Genomic DNA, 13508 nt, shown 5'->3' with positions numbered 1-13508 from the left:
GTACTTCAATGTGTGTCCAGCTGAGGAAGCTGCAGGTCACCGTTATTCAACTTGGCGGTCCTGTCGCCTGTATGGACGTCAGCGCTGTGTTTTCAGTAGATTTCTGCCCAAGCTAATCCCAAAGCAAAGGACAAGCAACATAGATAAACAATTTAGCGATAATCGTAATCAGGGACTGCGGTTATTACTACTGCAGTTTGTACTGATCTCCTTTGGATTGAAAGAGTGACTTGCTCTCCTGCGTTGTTCTGTTTGAGGATACCAAGCTTACCTATAACCGCCTTTCAAAACGCAAAGAGGAGGATAGATGGGACGTGAATTCTGCTGTGCCAACACCGAAGACTCCAGCAGAGCGGCGCCCATGCGCGCGTATAACACTGCAGGGCTGTGTCGTGGATATGAACGGCGATATAAGCTGCACCGGGAGAACTGAAAAGGATCGAGTTAACTCAAGGTATCGGCGACTTTGACCTCAGTGCTTCGCCATTGAGAAGAACGTATCATAGAACCGATGGTCCTCAGACATGTTCGGATGATCAGATAGGTTGGTTCCCTGCCATTGAAAACTGCTGTTGGTGCGGAGCCATAACATTACCCAGCGTGACTTGGTCCTGTGAATCTAGAGAAGACATCCGTTGATAGCAAACATCTCTACGTTGGAGCGGCCAGCTGAACATGAGAAGGTCTGTCCACTTGTTAAATGAAAGTTAGGTATAAAGATAATTGGGCTGCAGGAGGGTCTAGTAAATACGGCGAACATGTCGGCAGGCTAGAAATCCTTCATTCTGTGATTTAAATAGTCTTATAAATCTTTGATTGATATTTTCGCCTAAATATTTCTGTCATTATATATGGTCTCCTTATCATACGCATTTAGAGAAAGTTTCCAGTGTCCCGTGACGCAGCCGCCAGAAGCTAGTGGAAACCCTTAATTTACCCCAGCTATCAGACCTTTATTACACTGGAGAAACTTCCCTTAACAACTTCATAAGTATATAAACTACTTTGCAAGGGCGCTTTCAAGCCAGCTGCTCATATCATAGATTATACACACTTCGATTTGCACTTTCTGAGATTTCTCACTCTGTTTTACCAGCACGTTTAGCTCAGTTGGACAAGCCATAAGCCGCAGAAACGGGCTGATCTCTCACCGAAATACAAAATATAGTAACGTAACCTAGGCGAAATTCTACTCTCTATGGTACTTGAGTAAGTAAACGGTCAGTGCGCGAATAAGAAACCTGAAATCGTTGTAAGCAAGATTGGTGACTTGCAAGGCTCTGCGATGGAAACATAAACCAGAAAACTGAGAAATGACCCCAATATTAGAGCTAGAAGTTAAGCTCAAAAGGCAGCTGCTGCAGATAAACTCTCTTGAAGGTGGACTTGTACGCGGAGATGGAAACTTAGGGGCCAGACGCGAAGACGTTAAGGACAGCAGCCATCCCAACCAGATTGGGGAACTGGTGGCCTTGTAGTATGAGCAGACACTGCATACCCTGACCACCTGGGACAGGTGGTAGAACTAAAGCCGGAGGAGATTAACATAATATATCATTTTGAGATGGGCTTATGTAGCCTAACGGTTAATAAGACTCTAAATACGCTGAGACACCGAGTAATAATGATATCTAGCCATCGAAGGTGTAAGTACGTCCATGGATGAGAATGGCGACACGTTGGCGGCTATAGATCGAAACCACCTAGCGCCTGAGGGAGGAAATCTGCAGCCGCTGAACGAACATCGTAGCGGGATTAAGGTTAAACTATATGTATGAGGCATCCTCGAGGTATCGATCAATCATACAGGTGTACGCTCACTGACAAGCTGAATGGAGCAAACGTGAAGCTTGACGTATTTGACTATGAGCTCGAATGTCGTACTATTCCTGTCTGTTTACAATTTCCCTCTAATTTGGCAGGTGTAGAAGCCATGGACCAGGTTATTGGGTATTACATAGCGGCTTTTTGATTTATTCTCATGCCTTTTACCACTGGTCCTTGATCGCCACTTAAGGGCGGCACCTTGAGAAGCATACGATTCTCCGTGGGGATTTACTAGGTACTTCAGATGGCGGTAATAAATATTAAGAATGTATCTTTATCGGATGCTAAGTGATGTGTGGAGCTTTTAGGGAGCGGTTTGTGACCTTGAAGGGTGACGGGGGAGGAGGATAACTCTGATCGTGTGCTTCTATGCCTTGTTATGCTGTCTTTGTCTTTTGCTGACCTGATTGTACCTTGTTGCCATATCTCTTTTAGATCGTCCCTGAAACCTTGGATGTAACCAAGAATCGCTCGCAAGGTGACTATAGGGATTTATAGGGATTAACAGGGTTGGCCATCTCCTGTTGCATGCTCGAATAAGAAGGCCTTTCATGGCCAGCAACGCCTTCCTTTACCGATGCATGTATAACAGCCATGACTTCGGCGTTTCCAAGAGACAGGAGTTCCCTGCTTTAGTCCCCAGAGCACATCTCTACCCTAGAGAATGTGGTATGGCCATGTCATCAAAGACTGCGCCATCTTCCCCCTCTGGGGTGCGTCCTGAAGTAAGAATGTCGAATCCTCCCAGCAACGCACGTCGCTTACCATTAGGACAGCTCCTATATCATTCCAGAGCCCGAGGCAAACTGATGACTTGTGTGTCTATCATGGCAATCTTAGACCCTCGTCCTGCTACCGAAAAGGAAACTGTACAGTACTACACAGGTCCCTGGGATTCTACGGCCACGTCGCGTTCTCGCCTCTTCAAAGCCTTGGACACTTATCTCCAGAACTAACTCGTTAAGGATGCACTTTTGCTTTTGAATTGGCATCATATGGTATGGGAACTTGTAACATCCAGGAGGCTCTCGTCACGGTATAGCATTACTCTAATTCTTGTGCCTAGATGATCACTCTTCAAGGAACACCACGAAGCTATATATTATTAGTCTCACGATTTCCACCGCGCTGGACTTCTCCAATACATCTGCATGTGTATCAATGCCTAATAATCCGGCCTAACACTGCCATTCCCATAAACCCCAACAAAGGAGTCGGTCATCTCTGGCCAAGGCTAACGAGCTACGTTTTCGCTCCTGTACAGTTCCTTCTACTCTACAGTAGCTTCCGAGGAAACGGAATAGCCGTCATTGTATATAACATCAACTAACAGCCTGATCAGAGGCCGCAGGTCAAGAGATTGCGCGACAGTCCAAGGGGTACACAACACTTCCAACCTGCTCGTGCACTCAACTCCACAACCTGTTGAGAACCAGAACTCACTGAGAGTGATCAATTATGTATTGCAATCACCATATCCTAGCATGATGCAGCGGACAGGCCGTATGTCTTGCACGTTTCGAAGGCATCATCGCCAACATATCAACCCTGGCTACCTCAATACTCTACACGGAAACGTATGCTGAGAGTTGTATCCTCGATGATAGTATTACCGCCCTTGTATATAGCAGGACAAACTTCGAGGAGATGTAAACCATCTTTCGAATTCTACTAATTCGTTGCCTGCATAACCGATTTTACGGTCACCGAGGATGAGATAAGGCGTCTTCGTCCAAACTTTCCCTGAATTCAAGCGCCGCAACGATCAAGCTTACAATTATGCCGGCCGCAGAAGGATGGACTACATACCATTCTGTTATTTTCTAGGCGAAAACGTCAATTTAAATTGTATAAGGCTCCAGGTAGTATAAATCCTAGCATTTTCACTTGGCTAACATGTTCGCCGCATTTTCTAGACGTTCTATCATCTATATGTTATCTCAGACACTTACACCTCGTCTCGCCAGCAGCAAATACCTGATGATAGACATGTTTCGTAATGAGTTCAAATCCTAACAACTAATATTTTGACAAGCTTTCATATCGTTATACCGATTTCTGAGCTCCGACGTATCCTGTGAGTTCAAACAGGCATACTGACCTCCATTGTGCCCTCTGAACAGTTTCAGTAGACTGGAGGCTTACCAGAGGGCCTATGAAATTTCGGAGATATTCAAGTAACCAACGATCAAGGTGAAGACTCTCAAAGCATATCCAAGGCTGAAGTAACGATCATCTGAGAATCTCGGAATATTACCACCAAGTCTGTTTTGGACTTATTTAATACGGCCAGATGTACCCAGCAAACTGTCGCCGATATCACCGGGATCAAAAGTGGGCAATTTAATGGCATCACCAAGCCTCTCTACCACGCCTCGCCATTCCTTATCCATAGAGAAAGAGGACCTCTATAACATACACAAATCAGTTCGACAGAGATATCAATATACAGGCCAGCTCCCTCAAGTCTGTGGATCACTCCACGAGTTCAAGCCGCTCTGCTTCCCCACTTCCATTTCTCTTAAGCTTCTGTATATGGAATCTCGTCTTTCACAGCACCCCCAGCCTCAAAGATCATTCAAGAAACAAACTTTGTAAGACGATGATAAAACCTGTGCCTCCTATAGATTATCTACTTGTTGCCAATTGGATATCCTTTAATGTTGCTCGGCGTAGCTTGGGCCGTCTCTTAGGATCCATGCTCCGTTGTATGCATCCTTTCGCGAATTTGTCGTCAACACATTTCGTCTCACGTGCTCTATCAACCAGCACTTCTTGAATGATATTTGTTTCTAGTAATGGGTTCTTCGGCTGGACCTGGTCATGGTGGAGAACCATATCGGGATCCTGATGCAGATTCTACTAAATGTCGGTTTGTAACTGCTCCCATTCATCATGAGATCTTGGGTAACGTATGCAGCCAAACCAGGAACCTCTCATTATCCCAGTCGTCATTCGGCATTTTATTAGACAAGAGAGTCCGGTGATTGCCAAAGAGATCATGGAAGTAATTGCTAAGTTTTGTTTTGACATTTAACTTGGATGCCCCATGTTTCGGGACAGCCCTAAGAGTTGTTCTTGTCAAGTCCTTGCAACCAACTCTCAAGGGAGTATTTTTCACTTCTTTAACGACTTCACAGCGTAACAACACCAAGACCTTTAAAGTTTCAGACGGGTACAAAAGGTCCAGAGAGATAAAGGCACGTCATTGGTGTAGAAAAGTATAGATTGGAGTTCGGATACAACAAATACGAATTTGTTGATTGTGAGTTGGCTACCCTAAACTCTCTGCCTGTGAGGCACTGGAGCACAGTTACAGTCCTTTGCGTTTTTGTGGTTGCGGTTGTTTTTTGATTGAGGAGGAGGGTAACCCCGCTTTCGCGAAACTGACGTCTAGTCACGTGAACAGCACCCTCATCTGGCAAGTGCTTGATTTCCCTTATCTGAAGCGAGCCATCTCATCTTAGCTAAAGTCTGATTCTTAAGCTCAATTCGGTGGTCGTCACACGAACCCAACCATACGAGAATGGCAAGATCAAGTTTTGATTTATAATCGCTCACCTAAACTTTGTGATGAGCCTTTTTTGAGTTGTAATGACTTCTAATAAGTCTTTATTGCAGGGTCCACGCAGAACTTTCTCTCCCGCGAAGCAACCGTTCTGTGGATGCCGCTCCGGCCCTACCCTTTTTTCCGAGCTTGTTTCGGCGCCTGGCTTAGGCCGTTGTTAACATAAAGCCAGCCAGCTTCTTGTCCCATCTAGAGTGCCCATATAGCGACAGGCCATTCTTTAGCTTGTTATAGGAATGGCCAACCTCTGCAAAAGACCTGTCGATTACCGTTGTATACTTATTGCCGTGCCCCTCATGATGGCCTGACTGACCTGGACCTCGAGGTTGTTGGTGGCTCCATTGTTTCCCCGCATCGCTTACATGAATACCCTGTACCTTTCAGTAAACAAGCATTTTCAGGCAGATATTTAGATACATAGCTTTATTGTCATTTTAAATGACCTTGTGGCAATTCCATTGAGAAGTCCGTTATAATGGAACCGTTTTTTGCCTGCAGCCGGAATAACAATCTGAAACAACGTCTACACAGCAAATTCCAACGCTCAATTAAGGATGGTTTCCAAGACCCCGCTGGAAAATGAGGTTGCGTCAATAAAACAAAGAATCCGCCCTCGGATATGGCATTAAACTGGACGTAAATCACGTTGGCTATTAAAACAGCTCCTAGCGATTCCAGAAATATATAATTCATCAGTTTGTGACCGTGTTTGTGTTGTTAAATTAATTTCGCAATTGAAAATGTTATCGTGAGTGTCACGCATACGTAGACTTACAAATGCGCCACAAGAGGTACCTAAGTTACACCTCAGAGCCCATCGAGTCCGTAGACTTATAATCACCACACAGAACTTAGAGTCAGTAGACGTGTTGAGATGTATAAGATTCAACCGCCTGTCGGATGAAATTGCTTTTGGGTTTGAACAGACGGCTGAGGGCAGAGGATGGAGATGGTGGGCATAATACTTCCCAATCAAAAGATACAATGACAGCTCCCATGAAAGCACCAGCGAGAAAACAGACACGCACTCAACCGAAACGAGGGGAGGCAGAGGTTCCCACCATGCATCAATTCGGAAACATGTCACAATTGTGCAAGCTATCTTCTTTGACAACATGCCTGAAGTAGTTAAGGCGTGATACTGCTCGACCAACAGCGGCGGAGATGATGGTGCCTTAACCATTCGCGTCCTCTTTCATCTCAATCGACTCCTCCGCCAGAGTCTCTGGTCATTGTATTACAAGCTGTCTCATCGCCATGCGAAATTGGTGGCTTCATCGATCAGGCCAATGAAGCCTTGGGTGAGCCCTCATCACCGCCCGCTCGTATCAGTCACATCGTCCAAGAAAGTCCCGTCTGCCCGAGTGCAACTCTTGTGGAGGGTATGACCAAGCGCCTGACGATAATAAAGCTCCAAAGAGCAGCGCAAAACCTGACCGAACCTGTTGCACAGCCCTTGTTCGAGTAACGAAGCTCGATAATAACGAGGTTGCACCTGAAACAGGGCGCCAATACGGAGAGAGTAAGAACAGTCTTGGCGGTATCATCAGTGGAGATGACAATAGCGCACTCGGGCCTCGTACGTGTCGGACATGGCCGAAGCGAATCTCCAGCAGCGTAGAGGCTGCTTCCAATGTCCCCGCAATGAGCGCAATACCTCAAGCACGCCTCAAGGATAAACTGTCAGACATCATTTTCGTGGTGCAGCAAGTCAGGTAACATCTGTGCTACAGGTTCATTTCTCGAAGCGACCTCATCCAACACATTGACAATGAGTAACCTCGACGACAAGGTCATCACTGGTCGCAGGCCTCAACGATATTTTCGGGCAGTAACAAGGGTATGTATACTTGCTTGTGCCCCCGAGGGTTTTCTGTGTGTTTCTTATGAACAAAATTCCCTCCCTCTCTGGGTAAATTTCCCTTACTGCGTCTCTTATCCCCAATATGATCCACGGAGGACGTCTCTATTATGCAAAGGCGATAACCTTTGAGTAAAGCACCGTCAATTACCATCAATAACTCGTCGTCAAAGAGAACATCATCAAACTTGTTGAGACAAACAAAATGCATTAACAACGCCTAGGAAACATCAACGCGCCCCATCTAACAAAGAGTAGCGTCCCCCGACCGACCGATCAACAGCCAAGTCGCCCATCACATCGCGTTTCTACCTACAACCATATTTCTCGTGATTATCCCGCACGAATACAATGCAATCATCCCACTCAATCACTGTCCCTCCCGAGATACAACCCCGATCCTGCTGTCGCCAGCGGGTCTCAGCATTGTCCTTCTAACATTTTACTCCACGTCCATTTCCATGCCGTTGCCCTCTGCCTCCGGGGCCACCTCCTCCCTCTCGGAGCCAGCGTTGTCGTCCCAAAGAGTGTCATCGAGGGCGTTGAAAAACATTTCAAGACGCTTAGCAGGCCATCCTCCGATATCTTCCCGGGAATACGACCGGATGACCGCCATCAGGCTGAGATCAACTGGCCTGTTGGCCCTGCCTATCCCGCCCATGTTTTCGATCTCTATCCCGAGACGACGGATCGACTCGACTAGTTTCTGGAGATTAGTGGTCTCGCGAGCCTTCTCTGGTTCAAGCAGTTTAAGCTTCTCCAAGCACGTGTTGTAGATATTGAGAGGGGCAACGGCGTCCCCTACGACATCTGGTGCAAGAGGGGCCATGTGGTTTCTGTACCAGGCTATGTCCCGTTTAAGCTTTTCGATTCGTCGATGGCATTCGGCGTGTTGGCTGCCTTCATTCATTAACCTTGCGACCAAGTCGGCGATCTTGTCAGATCGGGGCTCGTTCTACACTGCCCCTTCGAGACAGAGTGTCAATGACGCGTAGGCCTTCTCATCTCTGGCTCCTTTGATGGCAGAGGCCTCAGCCTCATGCCCAACATCTGGGTCTTCAGCAACAAGGATCTGCTCTGAGGCAGCTGAGGGAGAGGTTGGAGAGGAAGGTACATGCATATTGGTTCGCCGGGAGGTGGCGGCCTTTCTGCGCTTCGGAGCCTATACGGCTAGTCAGTCTCTTACATTCGATGACAGACAGCGCTCCACAGTACATACCGGCTCGATTGAGTCACCTGTCTCTTTAGATGGCCGAGGCGTCTTGGAGTGGCGGCTGGAGCGCCGCAGTTCCATTCCGTTGCCGGTCTTGTCAGGCTGAGCCGTCTGCTCGTCCATCATTGTTGACGGTAATGGAGGTGACGGTGACGATGACGGTTATGAGAATGAAGATGAAGATGCTGATGTCGTGGAAGAAGTGAAATGCTTCAACGTGGGCAAGACGCCGATAAAAGACCAGACAGCACTCAACATCACACCGCCAACGCAGTTACACAAACGACGATGCAAGATTACCATGACGGCATTACTACTTGGTCGTTTGAAGGCCGTGCCGTTTGACGGCCGAGTTGATGCTTCTCTCCCTACAACAGAGCTCTGTCAAAGAGACAGAACAGCTAATGTTGGCATAGGTCACCCATCGCCTCCCAAAAACTCAAGCTGGCAAGCCATCCCTCAAAGCAAAGCACTGCAAGAACACCATGGGCCATCGTCTTGGTCGCTATTGCGTCTCCAACCTGGGCCTCAGCATACAGTACAGCGGCCTCTGAGTCCAGCCACGCAGATTTGTTTTTTTGTTGCGTCGGACGTCGTGTCACGCCAAAACTTTTCATCTCCACAATACGTACCTCAACCCCTCACCTCGGCAGGATCGAAGAGAACAAGATTCCAGGACCAACTCCCCGAAGACCATACATCAAACAGATGTGTTGTATATCGTTTTGAAGCTCAAATTCGGGAGGTTCTGATGAACGGTTTCGATCGAGAATGGGGCAGCGGTGGAAAGCGAGAGATGCTTTATGCTGCACAGCCTGATTCTGTACTTGGGTACGGTATCTGCCCCTGTTTGTTGTTTGGCGATGGCTTGACGCGCCAAGCCAATACTGTTTTCTTTTTCCGATCTAGCCGTCTCGTGTTCGTTTTTCGCCGGCACTGGGGCTGCAGAGATCCGGGTCACCTGAGCATCCAGGCCTTGATTTTGTGTGGTGGAAACGGCAACGTTTGGCTCTATGTCGATCTGGAATTACGTGATGAGGGCGATGTAGTCTCTGGTTTGCTCGATTTTACCACGATGCGAAGCATTCACGGACGTGTTGAGACAGTTGGAGTTGGTCAATTCTGGAGGGTCGTCGAGCCTTTGGAGCCGGAGAAGCCTACGATGGCCGCTGCCATGGAGTACCTTGATTCAATGGCCACTCAGAGATATGATCATGTCCATGGTGTCAGATGATAGAAAGTCCAAGTGCTATATACCATCTTTTGGCGAGATGCAACAGCACAGAGTCAAGCGACAATTCAACATGGTATATATGGGATAGGATAACTCAATGGTGCGTTGGATTCTGTGTACTCTTGTGATCCAATCTACTTCTATTTACCGATGAATAAAAGTCTGTGATTCAATCCAATCTTTTCCGGTCCTTTTGCAACCATCACTTCTTCTGGCTATGAGAACGAAGGACTCGGTTACTCTGGGCGGCATCGCCAGCGCCGACACTCTGCTCTCTCTTGATCTCTTCCCTCTTCTGCATGTCAGAACAAAGGACTCGGTAAACGCGGGCGGCGCTTCGCTGTCTCTGGATCTTCCGATCCTCGGTGGTCTCTTCGTCACTTCCAAGATCAGCCTCGGCACGTCTCTTGAGCGACTTGCGCATCTTGTCGCCGGGAGGAGTCTTGACGCGATTGGCATTCTCCGCATGGTCACCAGTCCCCTTGCTGGGAAGAGGATCCTCGAATAGACCGCCATCCTCCCACCTCTGTTTCGAGACGGTGCGCAGAATCGCACGTAGGCCGGGGTCGATGTTGGGATCCTGCTGAAACTGTTGCATGACCAAGTCATATTCCAAGCACAGACGGAGGATATGCATGCACCAACGGATGGTAGCAGTATCTTGGCCTTGGGCTCTGATTACAGGCCATACTGCATGTATCTCCCTCAATCGGTTGAGAATATCCTCCGCTCGGTCCCAGTAGTCATCCTCGGGTTTGGCATGGCTCAAGGTGTCGGATTGGCCATCGGGGTCGGGGGTAGAGTCTTTGACGGAAGACATGGTATATCAACCAAAGCGATGGGACGATTCGCGGTTTTCTGCTTTCCATCAGTACATAGACATATCGTGTATCAGCTTGCGTGTACGTACTGCAAATAGTGGATAGCGTTGGTGTTTGGTAGACAGCATGGGATCTGGCCGCTCGTTGAAGGACTTGCAAGGGCGCGACGAGGCTAGAGGTAAGGAAGAAGTTGGAAAGAGAGAGAAATTCATCAGGCAATAGAAAGTGGTGCCAGTATCAATTTCTGTCATGAACGGTGGACGAGACTGTGTTGTACGGCATGACGCTTAGGCTTAGATCAGCCAATCAGTAGAACTCACTTCTTCGCAAGAAAAACACCATTATCTGAACAATTTCTCAACGAGGTTCCCACTAAAAAAATGAGGGATAAAACGAAGGCATCGATGATAGCAGTGAGAATTTGTCGTTGTTTCATTTGTGAATGTCGTTGACTGATTTATTCCGTAGGTCGCGTCGGGGATAACGGCTGCGGAGCCGGATGGAGCCACCAAGGATGGATCCGAGATCAGATCTAGATCCACGTACCGAGAATCGCGACAGGGACAGCGGTACTATCATTGGTCCTGAGTCCCCACCGCCCAAAGCAAGCATGGCGTGGTGATGAGTCTAGGGTGACGATTTTCCAGCATGAGATAACATACGGCCCAACACCATCGAGAGATTGCCAGTTGATAAAACAACTAGGATTACTTTTATATTTCTTTGTCTCTTTTTGATTTGCAGGAATTGATTTGTTATATCGCTGTTCTCGATCCCCAAACTGTTGCATTACCGCAGCCATAATTACACAGCGTAACGACAACTTAAGTCAAGCGCCAAAAGACTCGGATCGCACATAGTGGCCAGCACCCAGGTGCCCAGCGTAACCTCCGCGGTTCAACGGAACAAATGTAACCGGTGAAACACATAACGGCCAAGCCACAGACCAAAAACAAGCTAAGCAAAGACCCAATCTGACCAGACGGCCACTATCAACAGTACCTCTTCATACCAGGACATCAGACCAAGTTGCAAGTATTTCAGATAATGCAATTCTCAGACTGTCACTTTAAGTCTCACTGATACTTTAAAGCTTGCGTTTATGCCGCTTTTATCAGCAGTCGATCGACACTAGGGCAAGCTGCATAAAAACAATTCACCAACACCTTCGCTGTCTCAAAGGTTGACATTGATGTCTGTTGCTCGTTACGTGCGCACAGCGGCAAAAGCCAAAAGGGCCGTGCGTGGAGCACTAATGGAAGCTACCGGGGCCAATGTCCCCTGTTTTGGCAGCGCGAACAGACTCTACCAATGTCGTTGGGTCTGTGAGATCAATAAGGTCACACCACGCACCCACGTTGCAGTCGAATAACATGCAATATGTAGAGAAAACACGACCAGAGCTGCTGCACTGCAAGATTTACACAAGTAGATATTGGTGGTGGTTTTTGATCCAGATGAATCGAGCCAGTGGTGCCCGGTTAGGCTACCCAGATAGGCAAGGTTGCCAAGAAGTCACGCTTATTCTGAGCTTCTGTTTTTATCTGCAGTACTTACTGTACCTGAAATTCACTGGAATTGAACCCAAGGCACTTGGGGGGCAGCTCAATCACAAACAAGGCGACAAATCACTGTCGATAAACCCGGGAAAGGAATTTCTGTTGAACATGCGGCCGGAAGCAGAGAAAATATCTGCTTCAAGGCTGGTTGTCGACTGAGGACGAGGTTATTGGTCGTGGAGGGAGGTACAGAGTAGCCGGGTAATTCTCCACCAACACGCGTGACAACCTTTTGCTTGTCAAAAAGAATGATGAAGCGGCACGGAAAGACGGGGGGTTGAATTGAAGCAACCAAAGAACGACAATTGGCGAACAAGATCGACGATGCGCTGTTTTGCTTAAAATCAACCACCTAAACTACCCTGCCTCGTCCCTCTCCACAAATCGATTGGTTAATATTTCCAGGATTCTAGATCTTGTTCATCCCGCATTTGCTCTCTCGGGCATCTGGGGATCCAACGCTTGCAAGAGGCTTACGAAACGAACAGCAGATACCGTCCTCCTCAGCGCGAGCAGCTAACTACTTTCATCTCAGACTACAGCACGATATTCATATTCATCTGTCGGTCAGATGTGACTCTTGTGCCTCTTATGTTTGGTCAGATGTGATGAGGGCAGCGGTGAGTTCACGGGCATACTTTAGCGAAAGTGATAGCGAACGTGCACAGTCGCCAAGAGACTCACCATCATACCGCATTTACCGGGACAGTGTTCATTTGTGGTAACCCTTTGCAGGCTATTGGTCCGACCTCTGATATTCAATATTGCTCTTGTAGGATAGAAGCAGTAGTGTGTTTCATGTGGCGTTGACAATAGGAAATAGCTTGCTATCAACCGTGGACTTTCTGGCGTGTTCCTGTAATAAGAGAATGAGCCAGGCATCAAGGTAAAATATCCCCTTGGTAAAGGTATTAAAGCCGGCTGGTTCCTCCCTGCTCAACTCTCAGACAACAAGCAGCAAATATCTTCTTAGTCTGCTCTTTACCAGACTCCCTTTTACTCTCACAATCCATCATCCACCGGGCTGCATCCATCAAATACATCAGTCTCAAGCAGACGACACTATCAAACGATGGTTTGGTCTCGCTGGAACTCCAGTAAGGAGGTTCACCAATCGTTGACGAATACAGCTAACAGTTCGTAGTTTTCGGGGTTTATCCTGAGCCCCAGCCCGAGCCCGAGGCCACGCATATGTCATGCTTGGGTATCACTATCACTATGATCGTCCTCCTGGCGATTTTGCTCCGCGCAGAACGCAAGACTCAGGGTCGTTGGGTAATGCTTAATCTCCAAGATATCCTTGGATGTGCTTTATGGACACTCCTGATCAACGCCTTCTGGGTATATATCTCCTCACGTCCTTAATCCGCAATCTGCCTTGAGGACCCGATATCGTCGTATCTGGAGGATGGGGGACTACATCAA

General features: G+C 47.6%; 3 protein-coding genes across 3 annotated transcripts; 1 reads left to right on the top strand and 2 right to left on the bottom strand.

Annotated features, from left to right (window-relative positions):
• Window positions 1-7698: 7698 nt before the first annotated feature.
• On the bottom strand, window positions 7699-8595 carry BKA55DRAFT_697559 (uncharacterized protein; the record flags this gene model as incomplete). The annotated part of the gene is made up of 3 exons (XM_046200398.1): window positions 7699-8152; window positions 8216-8418; window positions 8476-8595. The coding sequence occupies 3 exons, from the start codon at window positions 8593-8595 to the stop codon at window positions 7699-7701; spliced, it is 777 nt and encodes a 258-aa protein (XP_046042109.1).
• A 175-nt stretch (window positions 8596-8770) lies between these two features.
• On the top strand, window positions 8771-9703 carry BKA55DRAFT_697558 (uncharacterized protein; the record flags this gene model as incomplete). The annotated part of the gene is made up of 1 exon (XM_046200397.1): window positions 8771-9703. One exon carries the CDS (start codon window positions 8771-8773, stop codon window positions 9701-9703), a length of 933 nt encoding a protein of 310 aa, XP_046042108.1.
• A 101-nt stretch (window positions 9704-9804) lies between these two features.
• Window positions 9805-10573, bottom strand: BKA55DRAFT_217258 (uncharacterized protein). The gene has a single exon (XM_046185208.1). The coding sequence runs from the start codon at window positions 10521-10523 to the stop codon at window positions 9906-9908; it is 618 nt and encodes a 205-aa protein (XP_046042107.1). The 5' UTR covers window positions 10524-10573; the 3' UTR covers window positions 9805-9905.
• Window positions 10574-13508: the final 2935 nt, after the last annotated feature.

This window comes from Fusarium redolens, assembly GCF_020744475.1.
Source record: "Fusarium redolens strain MPI-CAGE-AT-0023 chromosome Unknown BKA55scaffold_28, whole genome shotgun sequence".
Classification (NCBI taxonomy): domain Eukaryota; kingdom Fungi; phylum Ascomycota; class Sordariomycetes; order Hypocreales; family Nectriaceae; genus Fusarium; species Fusarium redolens.
This window is presented reverse-complemented; position numbering and strand designations above follow the sequence as displayed.

Coding starts and splice junctions, on each gene's coding strand:
- BKA55DRAFT_217258 (XM_046185208.1), bottom strand. CDS start 10,523: ATGTCTTCCGTCAAAGACTCTACCCCCGACCCCGATGGCCAATCCGAC.